The 13,401-nt window shown below is 53.7% G+C and overlaps 1 protein-coding gene across 1 annotated transcript in view; it reads left to right on the top strand.

The window, feature by feature from the left end:
- MUC16 (mucin 16, cell surface associated) overlaps positions 1–13,401 on the top strand; it is a 53,893-nt gene that overhangs the window by 20,878 nt on the left and 19,614 nt on the right. Inside the window, exons 9-50 of the mRNA XM_072919236.1 lie at positions 439–584; positions 694–761; positions 1,052–1,224; positions 1,335–1,361; positions 1,590–1,735; positions 1,846–1,913; positions 2,302–2,474; positions 2,585–2,611; positions 2,838–2,983; positions 3,093–3,160; positions 3,584–3,756; positions 3,867–3,980; positions 4,122–4,267; positions 4,378–4,445; positions 4,847–5,019; positions 5,129–5,155; positions 5,383–5,528; positions 5,638–5,705; positions 6,129–6,301; positions 6,412–6,438; positions 6,667–6,812; positions 6,923–6,990; positions 7,392–7,564; positions 7,675–7,701; positions 7,929–8,074; positions 8,184–8,251; positions 8,675–8,847; positions 8,958–9,071; positions 9,168–9,358; positions 9,469–9,536; positions 9,938–10,110; positions 10,221–10,247; positions 10,474–10,619; positions 10,729–10,796; positions 11,221–11,393; positions 11,504–11,530; positions 11,757–11,902; positions 12,012–12,079; positions 12,503–12,675; positions 12,786–12,899; positions 12,996–13,186; positions 13,297–13,364. Coding sequence (XP_072775337.1) covers positions 439–584; positions 694–761; positions 1,052–1,224; positions 1,335–1,361; positions 1,590–1,735; positions 1,846–1,913; positions 2,302–2,474; positions 2,585–2,611; positions 2,838–2,983; positions 3,093–3,160; positions 3,584–3,756; positions 3,867–3,980; positions 4,122–4,267; positions 4,378–4,445; positions 4,847–5,019; positions 5,129–5,155; positions 5,383–5,528; positions 5,638–5,705; positions 6,129–6,301; positions 6,412–6,438; positions 6,667–6,812; positions 6,923–6,990; positions 7,392–7,564; positions 7,675–7,701; positions 7,929–8,074; positions 8,184–8,251; positions 8,675–8,847; positions 8,958–9,071; positions 9,168–9,358; positions 9,469–9,536; positions 9,938–10,110; positions 10,221–10,247; positions 10,474–10,619; positions 10,729–10,796; positions 11,221–11,393; positions 11,504–11,530; positions 11,757–11,902; positions 12,012–12,079; positions 12,503–12,675; positions 12,786–12,899; positions 12,996–13,186; positions 13,297–13,364 — 4,705 coding nt within the window. The remainder of the gene's footprint in view (positions 1–438; positions 585–693; positions 762–1,051; positions 1,225–1,334; positions 1,362–1,589; positions 1,736–1,845; positions 1,914–2,301; positions 2,475–2,584; positions 2,612–2,837; positions 2,984–3,092; positions 3,161–3,583; positions 3,757–3,866; positions 3,981–4,121; positions 4,268–4,377; positions 4,446–4,846; positions 5,020–5,128; positions 5,156–5,382; positions 5,529–5,637; positions 5,706–6,128; positions 6,302–6,411; positions 6,439–6,666; positions 6,813–6,922; positions 6,991–7,391; positions 7,565–7,674; positions 7,702–7,928; positions 8,075–8,183; positions 8,252–8,674; positions 8,848–8,957; positions 9,072–9,167; positions 9,359–9,468; positions 9,537–9,937; positions 10,111–10,220; positions 10,248–10,473; positions 10,620–10,728; positions 10,797–11,220; positions 11,394–11,503; positions 11,531–11,756; positions 11,903–12,011; positions 12,080–12,502; positions 12,676–12,785; positions 12,900–12,995; positions 13,187–13,296; positions 13,365–13,401) is intronic.

Raw genomic sequence — 13,401 nt, 5'->3', positions numbered from 1 at the left:
CAGTCGTTGTATACTGCATGAACAACCTCATTTAAAAGCATAAAATCCCAAGGGGGATGGTTTTTCTCAGTTGCAAATCCAATTTTATCAATATTGGACTATTAAGGATTTCACTGAAAAATTATATTGTAATAATACTGGGAAAATTGCATAACAGATATACAATTACCTATATATCTATATATTAATGTCTAGTATCTGTTAATAAAAAAGAGACAGAAAGTTTAACATCTGTATTTTTAAAGGAATAGTACGCATTAATAATTCAGATGAGGAATAAAACCTCATTATGATAGAATATAGAAAAATGAGAAACAGAGGCATGGAAGGGCAACCCCATGGCTGTCAGGATTGACTTGTGAGCACTGTGATTGTTTATTGTGAGACCTGAAACGGACCCTCTTGCCCCTTGTAATTCCCCATCTGTTCTCCTTCCAGCTCCTACCAAGCCACCAGCAACGACAGCTGCTGCCCTTGAGCGTTTCACCGTCAACTTCACCATCACCAACCTCCCCTACACTTCTGACCTGGAGAATCCTGACTCGGCCAAGTTCAGAGCTACACGAAGGGTTATGAACATGATGGTAGGTGGACCAGCAGTGGGACATTGCTGTACCTGCTCTGGTCTCATCAGATTGGAGGGAGTGCATAGAGCAGGCCATGGCTTAGCTGCGAAACCTCTTCCCTTGGCAGCTGGACCGCCTGCTGAAGGGAAGCAGCATTGGCCCTGTTTTCCAAGGATGTGAAGCAACACACTTCAGGTATGGGTCATGATCAACTGTCCCTGCAGGACCCATGGTCAGATCCCTAGGCTGACTAAATCTCTTATCTGTGGCAGCCCAGCCTATGGGCTGGGACCTCCACCTTGATGTGGGACATCCATTTTTAGAGGTTTCCCCAGACTTTGAGTGCTCTTCCTTCCACATGCTCATATTGTTGTCTTAGATGACACTCAAGTCCTCCCAGGAAAGACCATAAACAGCCCAAAATCCATCCTTGAAGGCAGAACATGCAGAGGAGGATTTCTGAGGGAGATCTCTGTGTTTTTCAGGCCGGGCAGTCACAGGGACGAGACCCGGGTGGACGCCGTCTGCAGCTACAGCAAGGAGCCCTCGGCTGCGCCTTTGGACAGGGTGGGGCTGTACCACCAAGTGAGCAACAAGACCAGAGGCATCACCCAGCTGGGCCCCTACAGCCTGGACAAGGACAGCCTCTACGTCAACGGTGACCGGCGCCCCTCCCTCGGCCTCCTCTGCTCTCCCATGGCAGCCCTGCCCCAGTGCTGCCCCTTGCCCAGCTCCAGCTCCTGACCCTCTGTCTCTCTCTTTCCCCAGGCTACAACGAGCAGCCAGCGCTGACCAGTGAGTACCGTGCAGCAATGGAATTGGATCTGAAGGCAGCAAGTGCCACAATGGAGCCTTTTATGGACATAGTAGGCGTGGAGCCAGGTCTGGAGGTCCTGGAGACAGGGGACCTCCCAAGGCTTCCACCTGGAGAGCAGGGCTGCCTGGAGACTTTTGTTGTCATCCAGCCAGAGCTATAACCACCAAGTTTTTCCCCTTGTCATTCCCCATCTGTGCTTCTTCCAGCTCCCACCCAGCCACCAACAACGACAGCTGCTGCCCTTGAGCGTTTCACCGTCAACTTCACCATCACCAACCTCTCCTACACTGCTGACCTGGAGAATCCTGACTCAGCCAAGTTCAGAGATACTCAGAGGATTATGAACAGCCTGGTACGTCGACCAGCACTAGGAAATTGTCTTGCCCTTCCTGGGCTCTCTATACTTGGAGAGTGTGCAGGGAGATTGCCATGCCCTAACGGGGAAACCTCTTCCCTTGGCAGCTGGACAGCCTGATGAAGGAAAGCAGCATTGGCCCCGCTTTCCATGGATGTGAGACAACAGATTTCAGGTATTGGTGGTGGTTCCTTTGCAGTGCCCTCACTTACATAAGAGAACTGGTCATGGTCATGTTCTCCTCTTTTATGGAGCAAGGACATTCTCTGCCCTTCCCAGATCCTTCTCCCTGTTGCACTTCTCGTGCATATCTTCCCCTCGCTCGTTACGCTTTCCTTTTTCCGTGATGAAGACTCAAAAGTCTTTCCAGGCCCTCTCTTTCATGACCATGTCAGACTGATATTGAAGCAGGAGAAGAGTATCTAGACCCCAAGAACTCACACTGGAATATTGGGCATGCAAAGCGTGCATTCCAACACCAAAATGACACCAAGGCATTTTCAAGCCCAGCTTCGAGAGAAAAACAGGCAGAAGAGGCTCAAGGTGGTCTCTGTGTTTTTCAGGCCGGGCAGTCACAGGGACGAGACCCGGGTGGACGCCGTCTGCAGCTACAGCAAGGAGCCCTCGACTGCGCCTTTGGACAGGGTGGGGCTGTACCACCAAATGAGCAACAAGACCAGAGGCATCACCCAGCTGGGCCCCTACAGCCTGGACAAGGACAGCCTCTACGTCAACGGTGATCGGCGCTCCTCCCTCGGCCTCCTCTGCTCTCCCATGGCAGCCCTGCCCCAGTGCTGCCCCTTGCCCAGCTCCAGCTCCTGACCCTCTGTCTCTCTCTTTCCCCAGGCTACAATGAGCAGCCAGTGCTGACCAGTGAGTACCTTGCAGCAGTGGGATGGGATCTGAAGGTTACAGGTTGTCTGCTTGGGTCCTCCCCAGGCAGTGGGGCTGTGGCTTTGACATCCTTGGGAAACATAGGGGGCATGGCAGCCCTCCCCGTGGTCACCAGGGCTGGCATAGAGACCTCAGTGGTCTTCTATCCAGTTCCCTGACACTGAGGTTCTTGCCCCTTGTCATTCCTTATTTCTAAATCTTTCAGCTCCCACCCAGCCACCACCAACAACAGCTGCTGCCCTTGAGCGTTTCACCGTCAACTTCACCATCACCAACCTCCCCTACACTTCTGACCTGGAGAATCCTGACTCAGCCAAGTTCAGAGCTACACGAAGGGTTATGAACATGATGGTAAGTGGACCAGCAGTGGGACATTGCTGTACCTGCTCTGGTCTCATCACAGTGGAGGGAGTGCATAGAGCAGGCCATGGCTTAGCTGGGAAACCTCTTCCCTTGGCAGCTGGACCGCCTGCTGAAAGGAAGCAGCATTGGCCCTGTTTTCCAAGGATGTGAAGCAACACACTTCAGGTATGGGTTCCAACCCAGTGTTTCTTTGCAAGTCCCTATCTCATAAAGGGAGAAGTCACACTCATGTTCCCCTCTTTCTGGAGGCTGGATCTTCTCAGTAATGCTCTCCTGTCCAAACACCTTCTCTCAGATTTCCAACCTTCTTAGACATTGTCCTCAAATCCTATCATCTCATCGCAAGGTGCTTATGGTCTAACCTTGATAAGGCGTCTGGTCTGGCCTTGATTGCTTCTTCTTGAAAAGGCCCATGGGCATTAGCAAAGATGGAGTAGAGGAATAAAATAAACCAAAAAAAAACTAGCCATGTTTTGGGAAGGCAGAGATTGCATGGTAACTCAGAAAAGCCATTGGCAGCCCAACACCCACCTCTGTATAGAGAACGTGCAGAGGAGGATTTCTGAGGGAGATCTCTGTGTTTTTCAGGCCAGGCAGTCACAGGGACGAGACCCGGGTGGACGCCGTCTGCAGCTACAGCAAGGAGCCCTCGGCTGCGCCTTTGGACAGGGTGGGGCTGTACCACCAAGTGAGCAACAAGACCAGAGGCATCACCCAGCTGGGCCCCTACAGCCTGGACAAGGACAGCCTCTACGTCAACGGTGACCGGCGCTCCTCCCTCGACCTCCTCTGCTCTCCCATGGCAGCCCTGCCCCAGAGCTGCCCCTTGCCCAGCTCCAGCTCCTGACCCTCTGTCTCTCTCTTTCCCCAGGCTACAACGAGCAGCCAGCGCTGACCAGTGAGTACCGTGCAGCAATGGAATTGGATCTGAAGGCAGCAAGTGCCACAATGGGGTCTTTTATGAACAGAGTAGGCGTGGAGCCAGGTCTGGAGGTCCTGGAGACAGGGGACCTCTCAAGCCTTCCACCTGGAGAGCAGGGCTGCCTGGAGACTTTTGTTGTCATCCAGCCAGAGGTATAAGCACCAAGTTTTTCCCCTTGTCATTCCCCATCTGTGCTTCTTCCAGCTCCCACCCAGCCACCAACAATGACAGCTGCTGCCCTTGAGCGTTTCACCGTCAACTTCACCATCACCAACCTCTCCCACACTGCTGACCTGGAGAATCCTGACTCAGCCAAGTTCAGAGATACTCAGAGGATTATGAACAGCCTGGTACGCCGACCAGCACTAGGAAATTGTCTTGCCCTTCCTGGGCTCTCTATACTTGGAGAGTGTGCAGGGAGATTGCCATGCCCTAACGGGGAAACCTCTTCCCTTGGCAGCTGGACAGCCTGATGAAGGAAAGCAGCATTGGCCCCGCTTTCCATGGATGTGAGACAACAGATTTCAGGTATTGGTGGCCCTCACTGGTGGTTCCTTTGCAGTGCCCTCACTTACATAAGAGAACCGGTCATGGTCATGTTCTCCTCTTTTATGGAGCAAGGACATTCTCTGCCCTTCCCAGATTCTTCTCCCTGTTGCACTTCTCGTGCATATCTTCCCCTCCCTCGTTACGCTTTCCTTTTTCCGTGATGAAGACTCAAAAGTCTTTCTAGGCCCTCTCTTTCATGACCCTGTCAGACTGATATTGAAGCAGGAGAAGAGTATCTAGACCCCAAGAACTCACACTGGAATATTGGGCATGCAAAGCGTGCATTCCAACACCAAAATGACACCAAGGCATTTTCAAGCCCAGCATCGAGAGAAAAACAGGCAGAAGAAGAGGCTCAAGGTGGTCTCTGTGTTTTGCAGGCCGGGCAGTCACAGGGACGAGACCCGGGTGGACGCCGTCTGCAGCTACAGCAAGGAGCCCTCGGCTGCGGCTTTGGACAGGGTGGGGCTGTACCACCAAGTGAGCAACAAGACCAGAGGCATCACCCAGCTGGGCCCCTACAGCCTGGACAAGGACAGCCTCTACGTCAACGGTGACCGGCGCTCCTCCCTTGGCCTCCTCTGGCCTCCCATGGCAGCGCTGCCCCAGTGCTGCCCCTTGCCCAGCTCCAGCTCCTGACCCTCTGTCTCTCTCTTCCCCAGGCTACAATGAGCAGCCAGTGCTGACCAGTGAGTACCTTGCAGCAGTGGGGTGAGATCTGAAGGTTACAGGTTCTCTGCTTGGGTCCTCCCCAGGCAGTGGGGCTGTGGCTTTGACATCCTTGGGGAAACATAGGGGGCATGGCAGCCCTCCCCGTGGTCACCAGGGCTGGCATAGAGACCTCAGTGGTCTTCTATCCAGTTCCCTGACACTGAGGTTCTTGCCCCTTGTCATTCCTTATTTCTACATCTTTTAGCTCCCACCCAGCCACCAACAACGACAGCTGCTGCCCTTGAGCGTTTCACCGTCAACTTCACCATCACCAACCTCCCCTACACTTCTGACCTGGGGAATCCTGACTCAGCCAAGTTCAGAGCTACACGAAGGGTTATGAACATGATGGTAGGTGGACCAGCAGTGGGACATTGCTGTACCTGCTCTGGTCTCATCAGATTGGAGGGAGTGCATAGAGCAGGCCATGGCTTAACTGGGAAACCTCTTCCCTTGGCAGCTGGACCGCCTGCTGAAGGGAAGCAGCATTGGCCCTGTTTTCCAAGGATGTGAAGCAACACACTTCAGGTACGAGTTCCACCCCAGTGTCCCTTTGCAAGTCCCTGTCTCATAAAGGGCGCAGTCACACTCATGTTCCCCTCTTTCTGGAGGCTGGATCTTCTCAGTGATGCTCTCCTGTCCAAACACCTTCTCTCAGATTTCTGACCTTCTTAGACATTGTCCTCAAATCCTATCATCTAATCGCAAGGTGCTTATGGTAGAACCTTGATAAGGCTTCTGGTCTGGCCTTGATAGCTTCTTCTTGAAAATGCCCATGGGCATTAGAAAAGATGGAGTAGAGGAATAAAATAAACCAAAAAAAAACTAGCCATGTTTTTGGAAGGCAGAGATTGCATGGTAACTCAGAAAAGCCATTGGCAGCCCAACACCCACCTCTGTATAGAGAACGTGCAGAGGAGGATTTCTGAGGGAGATCTCTGTGTTTTTCAGGCCAGGCAGTCACAGCGACGAGACCCGGGTGGACGCCGTCTGCAGCTACAGCAAGGAGCCCTCGGCTGCGCCTTTGGACAGGGTGGGGCTGTACCACCAAGTGAGCAACAAGACCAGAGGCATCACCCAGCTGGGCCCCTACAGCCTGGACAAGGACAGCCTCTACGTCAACGGTGACCGGCGCCCCTCCCTCGGCCTCCTCTGCTCTCCCATGGCAGCCCTGCCCCAGTGCTGCCCCTTGCCCAGCTCCAGCTCCTGACCCTCTGTCTCTCTCTTTCCCCAGGCTACAACGAGCAGCCAGCGCTGACCAGTGAGTACCGTGCAGCAATGGAATTGGATCTGAAGGCAGCAAGTGCCACAATGGGGTCTTTTATGGACAGAGTAGGCGTGGAGCCAGGTCTGGAGGTCCTGGAGACAGGGGACCTCCCAAGCCTTCCACCTGGAGAGCGGGGCTGCCTGGAGACTTTTGTTGTCATCCAGCCAGAGCTATAAGCACCAAGTTTTTCCCCTTGTCATTCCCCATCTGTGCTTCTTCCAGCTCCCACCCAGCCACCAACAACGACAGCTGCTGCCCTTGAGCGTTTCACCGTCAACTTCACCATCACCAACCTCTCCTACACTGCTGACCTGGAGAATCCTGACTCAGCCAAGTTCAGAGATACTCAGAGGATTATGAACAGCCTGGTACGTCGACCAGCACTAGGAAATTGTCTTGCCCTTCCTGGGCTCTCTATACTTGGAGAGTGTGCAGGGAGATTGCCATGCCCTAATGGGGAAACCTCTTCCCTTGGCAGCTGGACAGCCTGATGAAGGAAAGCAGCATTGGCCCCGCTTTCCATGGATGTGAGACAACAGATTTCAGGTATTGGTGGCCCTCACTGGTGGTTCTTTTGCAGTGCCCTCACTTACATAAGAGAACCGGTCATGGTCATGTTCTCCTCTTTTATGGAGCAAGGACATTCTCTGCCCTTCCCAGATTCTTCTCCCTGTTGCACTTCTCGTGCATATCTTCCCCTCACTCGTTACGCTTTCGTTTTTCGGTGATGAAGACTCAAAAGTCTTTCCAGGCCCTCTCTTTCATGACCATGTCAGACTGATATTGAAGCAGGAGAAAAGTATCTAGACCCCAAGAACTCACACTGGAGTATTGGGCATGCAAAGCGTGCATTCCAACACCAAAATGACACCAAGGCATTTTCAAGCCCAGCTTCGAGAGAAAAACAGGCAGAAGAAGAGGCTCAACGTGGTCTCTGTGTTTTTCAGGCCGGGCAGTCACAGGGACGAGACCCGGGTGGACGCCGTCTGCAGCTACAGCAAGGAGCCCTCGACTGCGCCTTTGGACAGGGTGGGGCTGTACCACCAAGTGAGCAACAAGACCAGAGGCATCGCCCAGCTGGGCCCCTACAGCCTGGACAAGGACAGCCTCTACGTCAACGGTGACCGGCGCTCCTCCCTCAGCCTCCTCTGCTCTCCCATGGCAGCCCTGCCCCAGTGCTGCCCCTTGCCCAGCTCCAGCTCCTGACCCTCTGTCTCTCTCTTTCCCCAGGCTACAACGAGCAGCCAGTGCTGACCAGTGAGTACCTTGCAGCAGTGGGATGGGATCTGAAGGTTACAGGTTCTCTGCTTGGGTCCTCCCCAGGCAGTGGGGCTGAGGCTTTGACATCCTTGGGGAAACATAGGGGGCATGGCAGACCTCCCCGTGGTCACCAGGGCTGGCATAGAGACCTCAGTGGTCTTCTATCCGGTGCCCTGACACTGAGGCTCTTGCCCCTTGTCATTCCTTATTTCTACACCTTTCAGCTCCCACCCGGCCACCAACAACGACAGCTGCTGCCCTTGAGCGTTTCACCGTCAACTTCACCATCACCAACCTCCCCTACACTTCTGACCTGGAGAATCCTGACTCGGCCAAGTTCAGAGCTACACAAAGGGTTATGAACATGATGGTAGGTGGACCAGCAGTGGGACATTGCTGTACCTTTTCTGGTCTCATCAGATTGGAGGGAGTGCATAGAGCAGGCCATGGCTTAACTGGGAAACCTCTTCCCTTGGCAGCTGGACCACCTGCTGAAGGGAAGCAGCATTGGCCCTGTTTTCCAAGGATGTGAAGCAACACACTTCAGGTACGAGTTCCACCCCAGTGTCCCTTTGCAAGTCCCTGTCTCATAAAAGGCGCAGTCACACTCATGTTCCCCTCGTTCTGGAGGCTGGATCTTCTCAGTAATGCTCTCCTGTCCAAACACCTTCTCTCAGATTTCCAACCTTCTTAGACATTGTCCTCAAATCCTACCATCTCATCGCAAGGTGCTTATGGTCTAACCTTGATAAGGCTTCTGGTCTGGCCTTGATTGCTTCTTCTTGAAAAGGCCCATGGGCATTAGCAAAGATGGAGTAGAGGAATAAAATAAACCAAAAATAAACTAGCAATGTTTTGGGAAGGCAGAGATTGCATGGTAACTCAGAAAAGCCATTGGCAGCCCAACACCCACCTCTGTATAGAGAACATGAAGAGGAGGTTTTCTGAGGGAGATCTCTGTGTTTTTCAGGCCAGGCAGTCACAGCGACGAGACCCGGGTGGACGCCGTGTGCAGCTACAGCAAGGAGCCCTCGGCTGCGCCTTTGGACAGGGTGGGGCTGTACCACCAAGTGAGCAACAAGACCAGAGGCATCACCCAGCTGGGCCCCTACAGCCTGGACAAGGACAGCCTCTATGTCAACGGTGACCGGCGCTCCTCCCTCGGCCTCCTCTGCGCTCCCATGGCAGCCCTGCCCCAGTGCTGCCCCTTGCCCAGCTCCAGCTCCTGACCCTCTGTCTCTCTCTTTCCCCAGGCTACAACGAGCAGCCAGCGCTCACCAGTGAGTACCGTGCAGCAATGGAATTGGATCTGAAGGCAGCAAGTGCCACAATGGGGTCTTTTATGGACAGAGTAGGCGTGGAGCCAGGTCTGGAGGTCCTGGAGACAGGGGACCTCCCAAGGCTTCCACCTGGAGAGCAGGGCTGCCTGGAGACTTTTGTTGTCATCCAGCCAGAGGTATAAGCACCAAGTTTTTCCCCTTGTCATTCCCCATCTGTGCTTCTTCCAGCTCCCACCCAGCCACCAACAACGACAGCTGCTGCCCTTGAGCGTTTCACCGTCAACTTCACCATCAGCAACCTCTCCTACACTGCTGACCTGGAGAATCCTGACTCAGCCAAGTTCAGAGATACTCAGAGGATTATGAACAGCCTGGTACGTCGACCAGCACTAGGAAATTGTCTTGCCCTTCCTGGGCTCTCTATACTTGGAGAGTGTGCAGGGAGATTGCCGTGCCCTAACGGGGAAACCTCTTCCCTTGGCAGCTGGACAGCCTGATGAAGGAAAGCAGCATTGGCCCCGCTTTCCATGGATGTGAGACAACAGATTTCAGGTATTGGTGGCCCTCACTGGTGGTTCCTTTGCAGTGCCCTCACTTACATAAGAGAACTGGTCATGGTCATGTTCTCCTCTTTTATGGAGCAAGGACATTCTCTGCCCTTCCCAGATTCTTCTCCCTGTTGCACTTCTCGTGCATATCTTCCCCTCACTCGTTACGCTTTCCTTTTTCCGTGATGAAGACTCAAAAGTCTTTCCAGGCCCTCTCTTTCATGACCATGTCAAACTGATATTGAAGCAGGAGAAGAGTATCTAGACCCCAAGAACCCACACTGTAATATTGGGAAGGCAAAGCGTGCATTCCAAAACCAAAATGACACCAAGGCATTTTCAAGCCCAGCATCGAGAGAAAAACAGGCAGAACAAGAGGCTCAAGGTGGTCTCTGTGTTTTGCAGGCCAGGCAGTCACAGGGATGAGACCCGGGTGGACGCCGTCTGCAGCTACAGCAAGGAGCCCTCGGCTGCGCCTTTGGACAGGGTGGGGCTGTACCACCAAGTGAGCAACAAGACCAGAGGCATCACCCAGCTGGGCCCCTACAGCCTGGACAAGGACAGCCTCTACGTCAACGGTGACCGGCGCTCCTCCCTCGACCTCCTCTGCTCTCCCATGGCAGCCCTGCCCCAGTGCTGCCCCTTGCCCAGCTCCAGCTCCTGACCCTCTGTCTCTCTCTTTCCTTAGGCTACAATGAGCAGCCAGTGCTGACCAGTGAGTACCTTGCAGCAGTGGGATGGGATCTGAAGGTTACAGTTTCTGTGCTTGGGTCCTCCCCAGTCAGTGGGGCTGTGGCTTTGACATCCTTGGGAAACATAGGGGGCATGGCAGCCCTCCCCGTGGTCACCAGGGCTGGCATAGAGACCTCAGTGGTCTTCTATCCAGTGCCCTGACACTGAGGCTCTTGCCCCTTGTCATTCCTTATTTCTACATCTTTCAGCTCCCACCCAGCCGCCAACAACGACAGCTGCTGCCCTTGAGCGTTTCACCGTCAACTTCACCATCACCAACCTCCCCTACACTTCTGACCTGGAGAATCCTGACTCGGCCAAGTTCAGAGCTACACGAAGGGTTATGAACATGATGGTAGGTGGACCAGCAGTGGGACATTGCTGTACCTGCTCTGGTCTCATCACAGTGGAGGGAGTGCATAGAGCAGGCCATGGCTTAGCTGGGAAACCTCTTCCCTTGGCAGCTGGACCGCCTGCTGAAGGGAAGCAGCATTGGCCCTGTTTTCCAAGGATGTGAAGCAACACACTTCAGGTATGGGTTCCACCCCAGTGTCCCTTTGCAAGTCCCTATCTCATAAAGGGCGCAGTCACACTCATGTTCCCCACTCTGTGGAGGCTGGATCTTCTCAGTAATGCTCTCCTTTCCAAACACCTTCTCTCAGATTTCCAACCTTCTTAGACATTGTCCTCAAATCCTATCATCTCATCGCAAGGTGCTTATGGTCTAACCTTGATAAGGCTTCTGGTCTGGCCTTGATTGCTTCTTCTTGAAAAGGCCCAAGGGCATTAGCAAAGATGGAGTACAGGATTAAAATAAACCAAAAAAAAAACTAGCCATGTTTAGGGAAGGCAGAGATTGCATGGTAACTCAGAAAAGCCATTGGCAGCCCAACACCCACCTCTGTATAGAGAACGTGCAGAGAAGGATTTCTGAGGGAGATCTCTGTGTTTTTCAGGCCAGGCAGTCACAGGGACGAGACCCGGGTGGACGCCGTCTGCAGCTACAGCAAGGAGCCCTCGGCTGCACCTTTGGACAGGGTGGGGCTGTACCACCAAATGAGCAACAAGACCAGAGGCATCACCCAGCTGGGCCCCTACAGCCTGGACAAGGACAGCCTCTACGTCAACGGTGACCGACGCTCCTCCCTTGGCGTCCTCTGGCCTCCCATGGCAGCCCTGCCCCAGTGCTGCCCCTTGCCCAGCTCCAGCTCCTGACCCTCTGTCTCTCTCTTTCCCCAGGCTACAACGAGCACCCATCGCTTACCAGTAAGTATCTTGCAGCAATGGGATGGGATCTGAAGGTTACAGGTTCTCTGCTTGGGTCCTCCCCAGTCAGTGGGGCTGTGGCTTTGACATCCTTGGGAAACATAGGGGGCATGGCAGCCCTCCCCGTGGTCACCAGGGCTGGCATAGAGACCTCAGTGGTCTTCTATCCAGTTCCCTGACACTGAGGTTCTTGCCCCTTGTCATTCCTTATTTCTACATCTTTCAGCTCCCACCCAGCCACCAACAACGACAGCTGCTGCCCTTGAGCGTTTCACCGTCAACTTCACCATCACCAACCTCCCCTATACTTCTGACCTGGAGAATCCTGACTCGGCCAAGTTCAGAGCTACACGAAGGGTTATGAACATGATGGTAGGTGGACCAGCAGTGGGACATTGCTCTACCTGCTCTGGTCTCACCAGATTGGAGGGAGTGCATAGAGCAGGCCATGGCTTAACTGGGAAACCTCTTCCCTTGGCAGCTGGACCGCCTGCTGAAGGGAAGCAGCATTGGCCCTGTTTTCCAAGGATGTGAAGCAACACACTTCAGGTATGGGTTCCACCCCAGTGTCCCTTTGCAAGTCCCTATCTCATAAAGGGAGCAGTCACACTCATGTTCCCCTCTTTCTGGAGGCTGGATCTTCTCAGTAATAGTCTCCTGTCCAAACACCTTCTCTCAGATTTCCAACCTTCCTTGACATTGTCTTTAAATCCTATCATCTCATCGCAAGGTGCTTATGGTCTAACCTTGATAAGGCGTCTGGTCTGGCCTTGATTGCTTCTTCTTGAAAAGGCCCATGGGCATTAGCAAAGATGGAGTAGAGGAATAAAATAAACCAAAAATAAACTAGCCATGTTTTGGGAAGGCAGAGATTGCATGGTAACTCAGAAAAGCCATTGGCAGCCCAACACCCACCTCTGTATAGAGAACGTGCAGAGGAGGATTTCTGAGAGAGATCTCTGTGTTTTTCAGGCCAGGCAGTCACAGGGACGAGACCCGGGTGGACGCCGTCTGCAGCTACAGCAAGGAGCCCTCGGCTGCGCCTTTGGACAGGGTGGGGCTGTACCACCAAGTGAGCAACAAGACCAGAGGCATCGCCCAGCTGGGCCCCTACAGCCTGGACAAGGACAGCCTCTACGTCAACGGTGACCGGCGCTCCTCCCTCGGCCTCCTCTGCTCTCCCATGGCAGCCCTGCCCCAGTGCTGCCCCTTGCCCAGCTCCAGCTCCTGACCCTCTGTCTCTCTCTTTCCCCAGGCTACAACGAGCAGCCAGCACTGACCAGTGAGTACCGTGCAGCAAAGGAATTGGATCTGAAGGCAGCAAGTGCCACAATGGGGTCTTTTATGGACAGAGTAGGCGTGGAGCCAGGTCTGGAGGTCCTGGAGACAGGGGACCTCCCAAGGCTTCCACCTGGAGAGCAGGGCTGCCTGGAGACTTTTGTTGTCATCCAGCCAGAGGTATAAGCACCAAGTTTTTCCCCTTGTCATTCCCCATCTGTGCTTCTTCCAGCTCCCACCCAGCCACCAACAACGACAGCTGCTGCCCTTGAGCGTTTCACCGTCAACTTCACCATCAGCAACCTCTCCTACACTGCTGACCTGGAGAATCCTGACTCAGCCAAGTTCAGAGATACTCAGAGGATTATGAACAGCCTGGTACGTCGACCAGCACTAGGAAATTGTCTTGCCCTTCCTGGGCTCTCTATACTTGGAGAGTGTGCAGGGAGATTGCCGTGCCCTAACGGGGAAACCTCTTCCCTTGGCAGCTGGACAGCCTGATGAAGGAAAGCAGCATTGGCCCCGCTTTCCATGGATGTGAGACAACAGATTTCAGGTATTGGTGGCCCTCACTGGTGGTTCCTTTGCAGTGC

This window comes from Taeniopygia guttata, chromosome 28 (assembly GCF_048771995.1).
Source record: "Taeniopygia guttata chromosome 28, bTaeGut7.mat, whole genome shotgun sequence".
Lineage (NCBI taxonomy): Eukaryota > Metazoa > Chordata > Aves > Passeriformes > Estrildidae > Taeniopygia > Taeniopygia guttata.
This window is presented reverse-complemented; position numbering and strand designations above follow the sequence as displayed.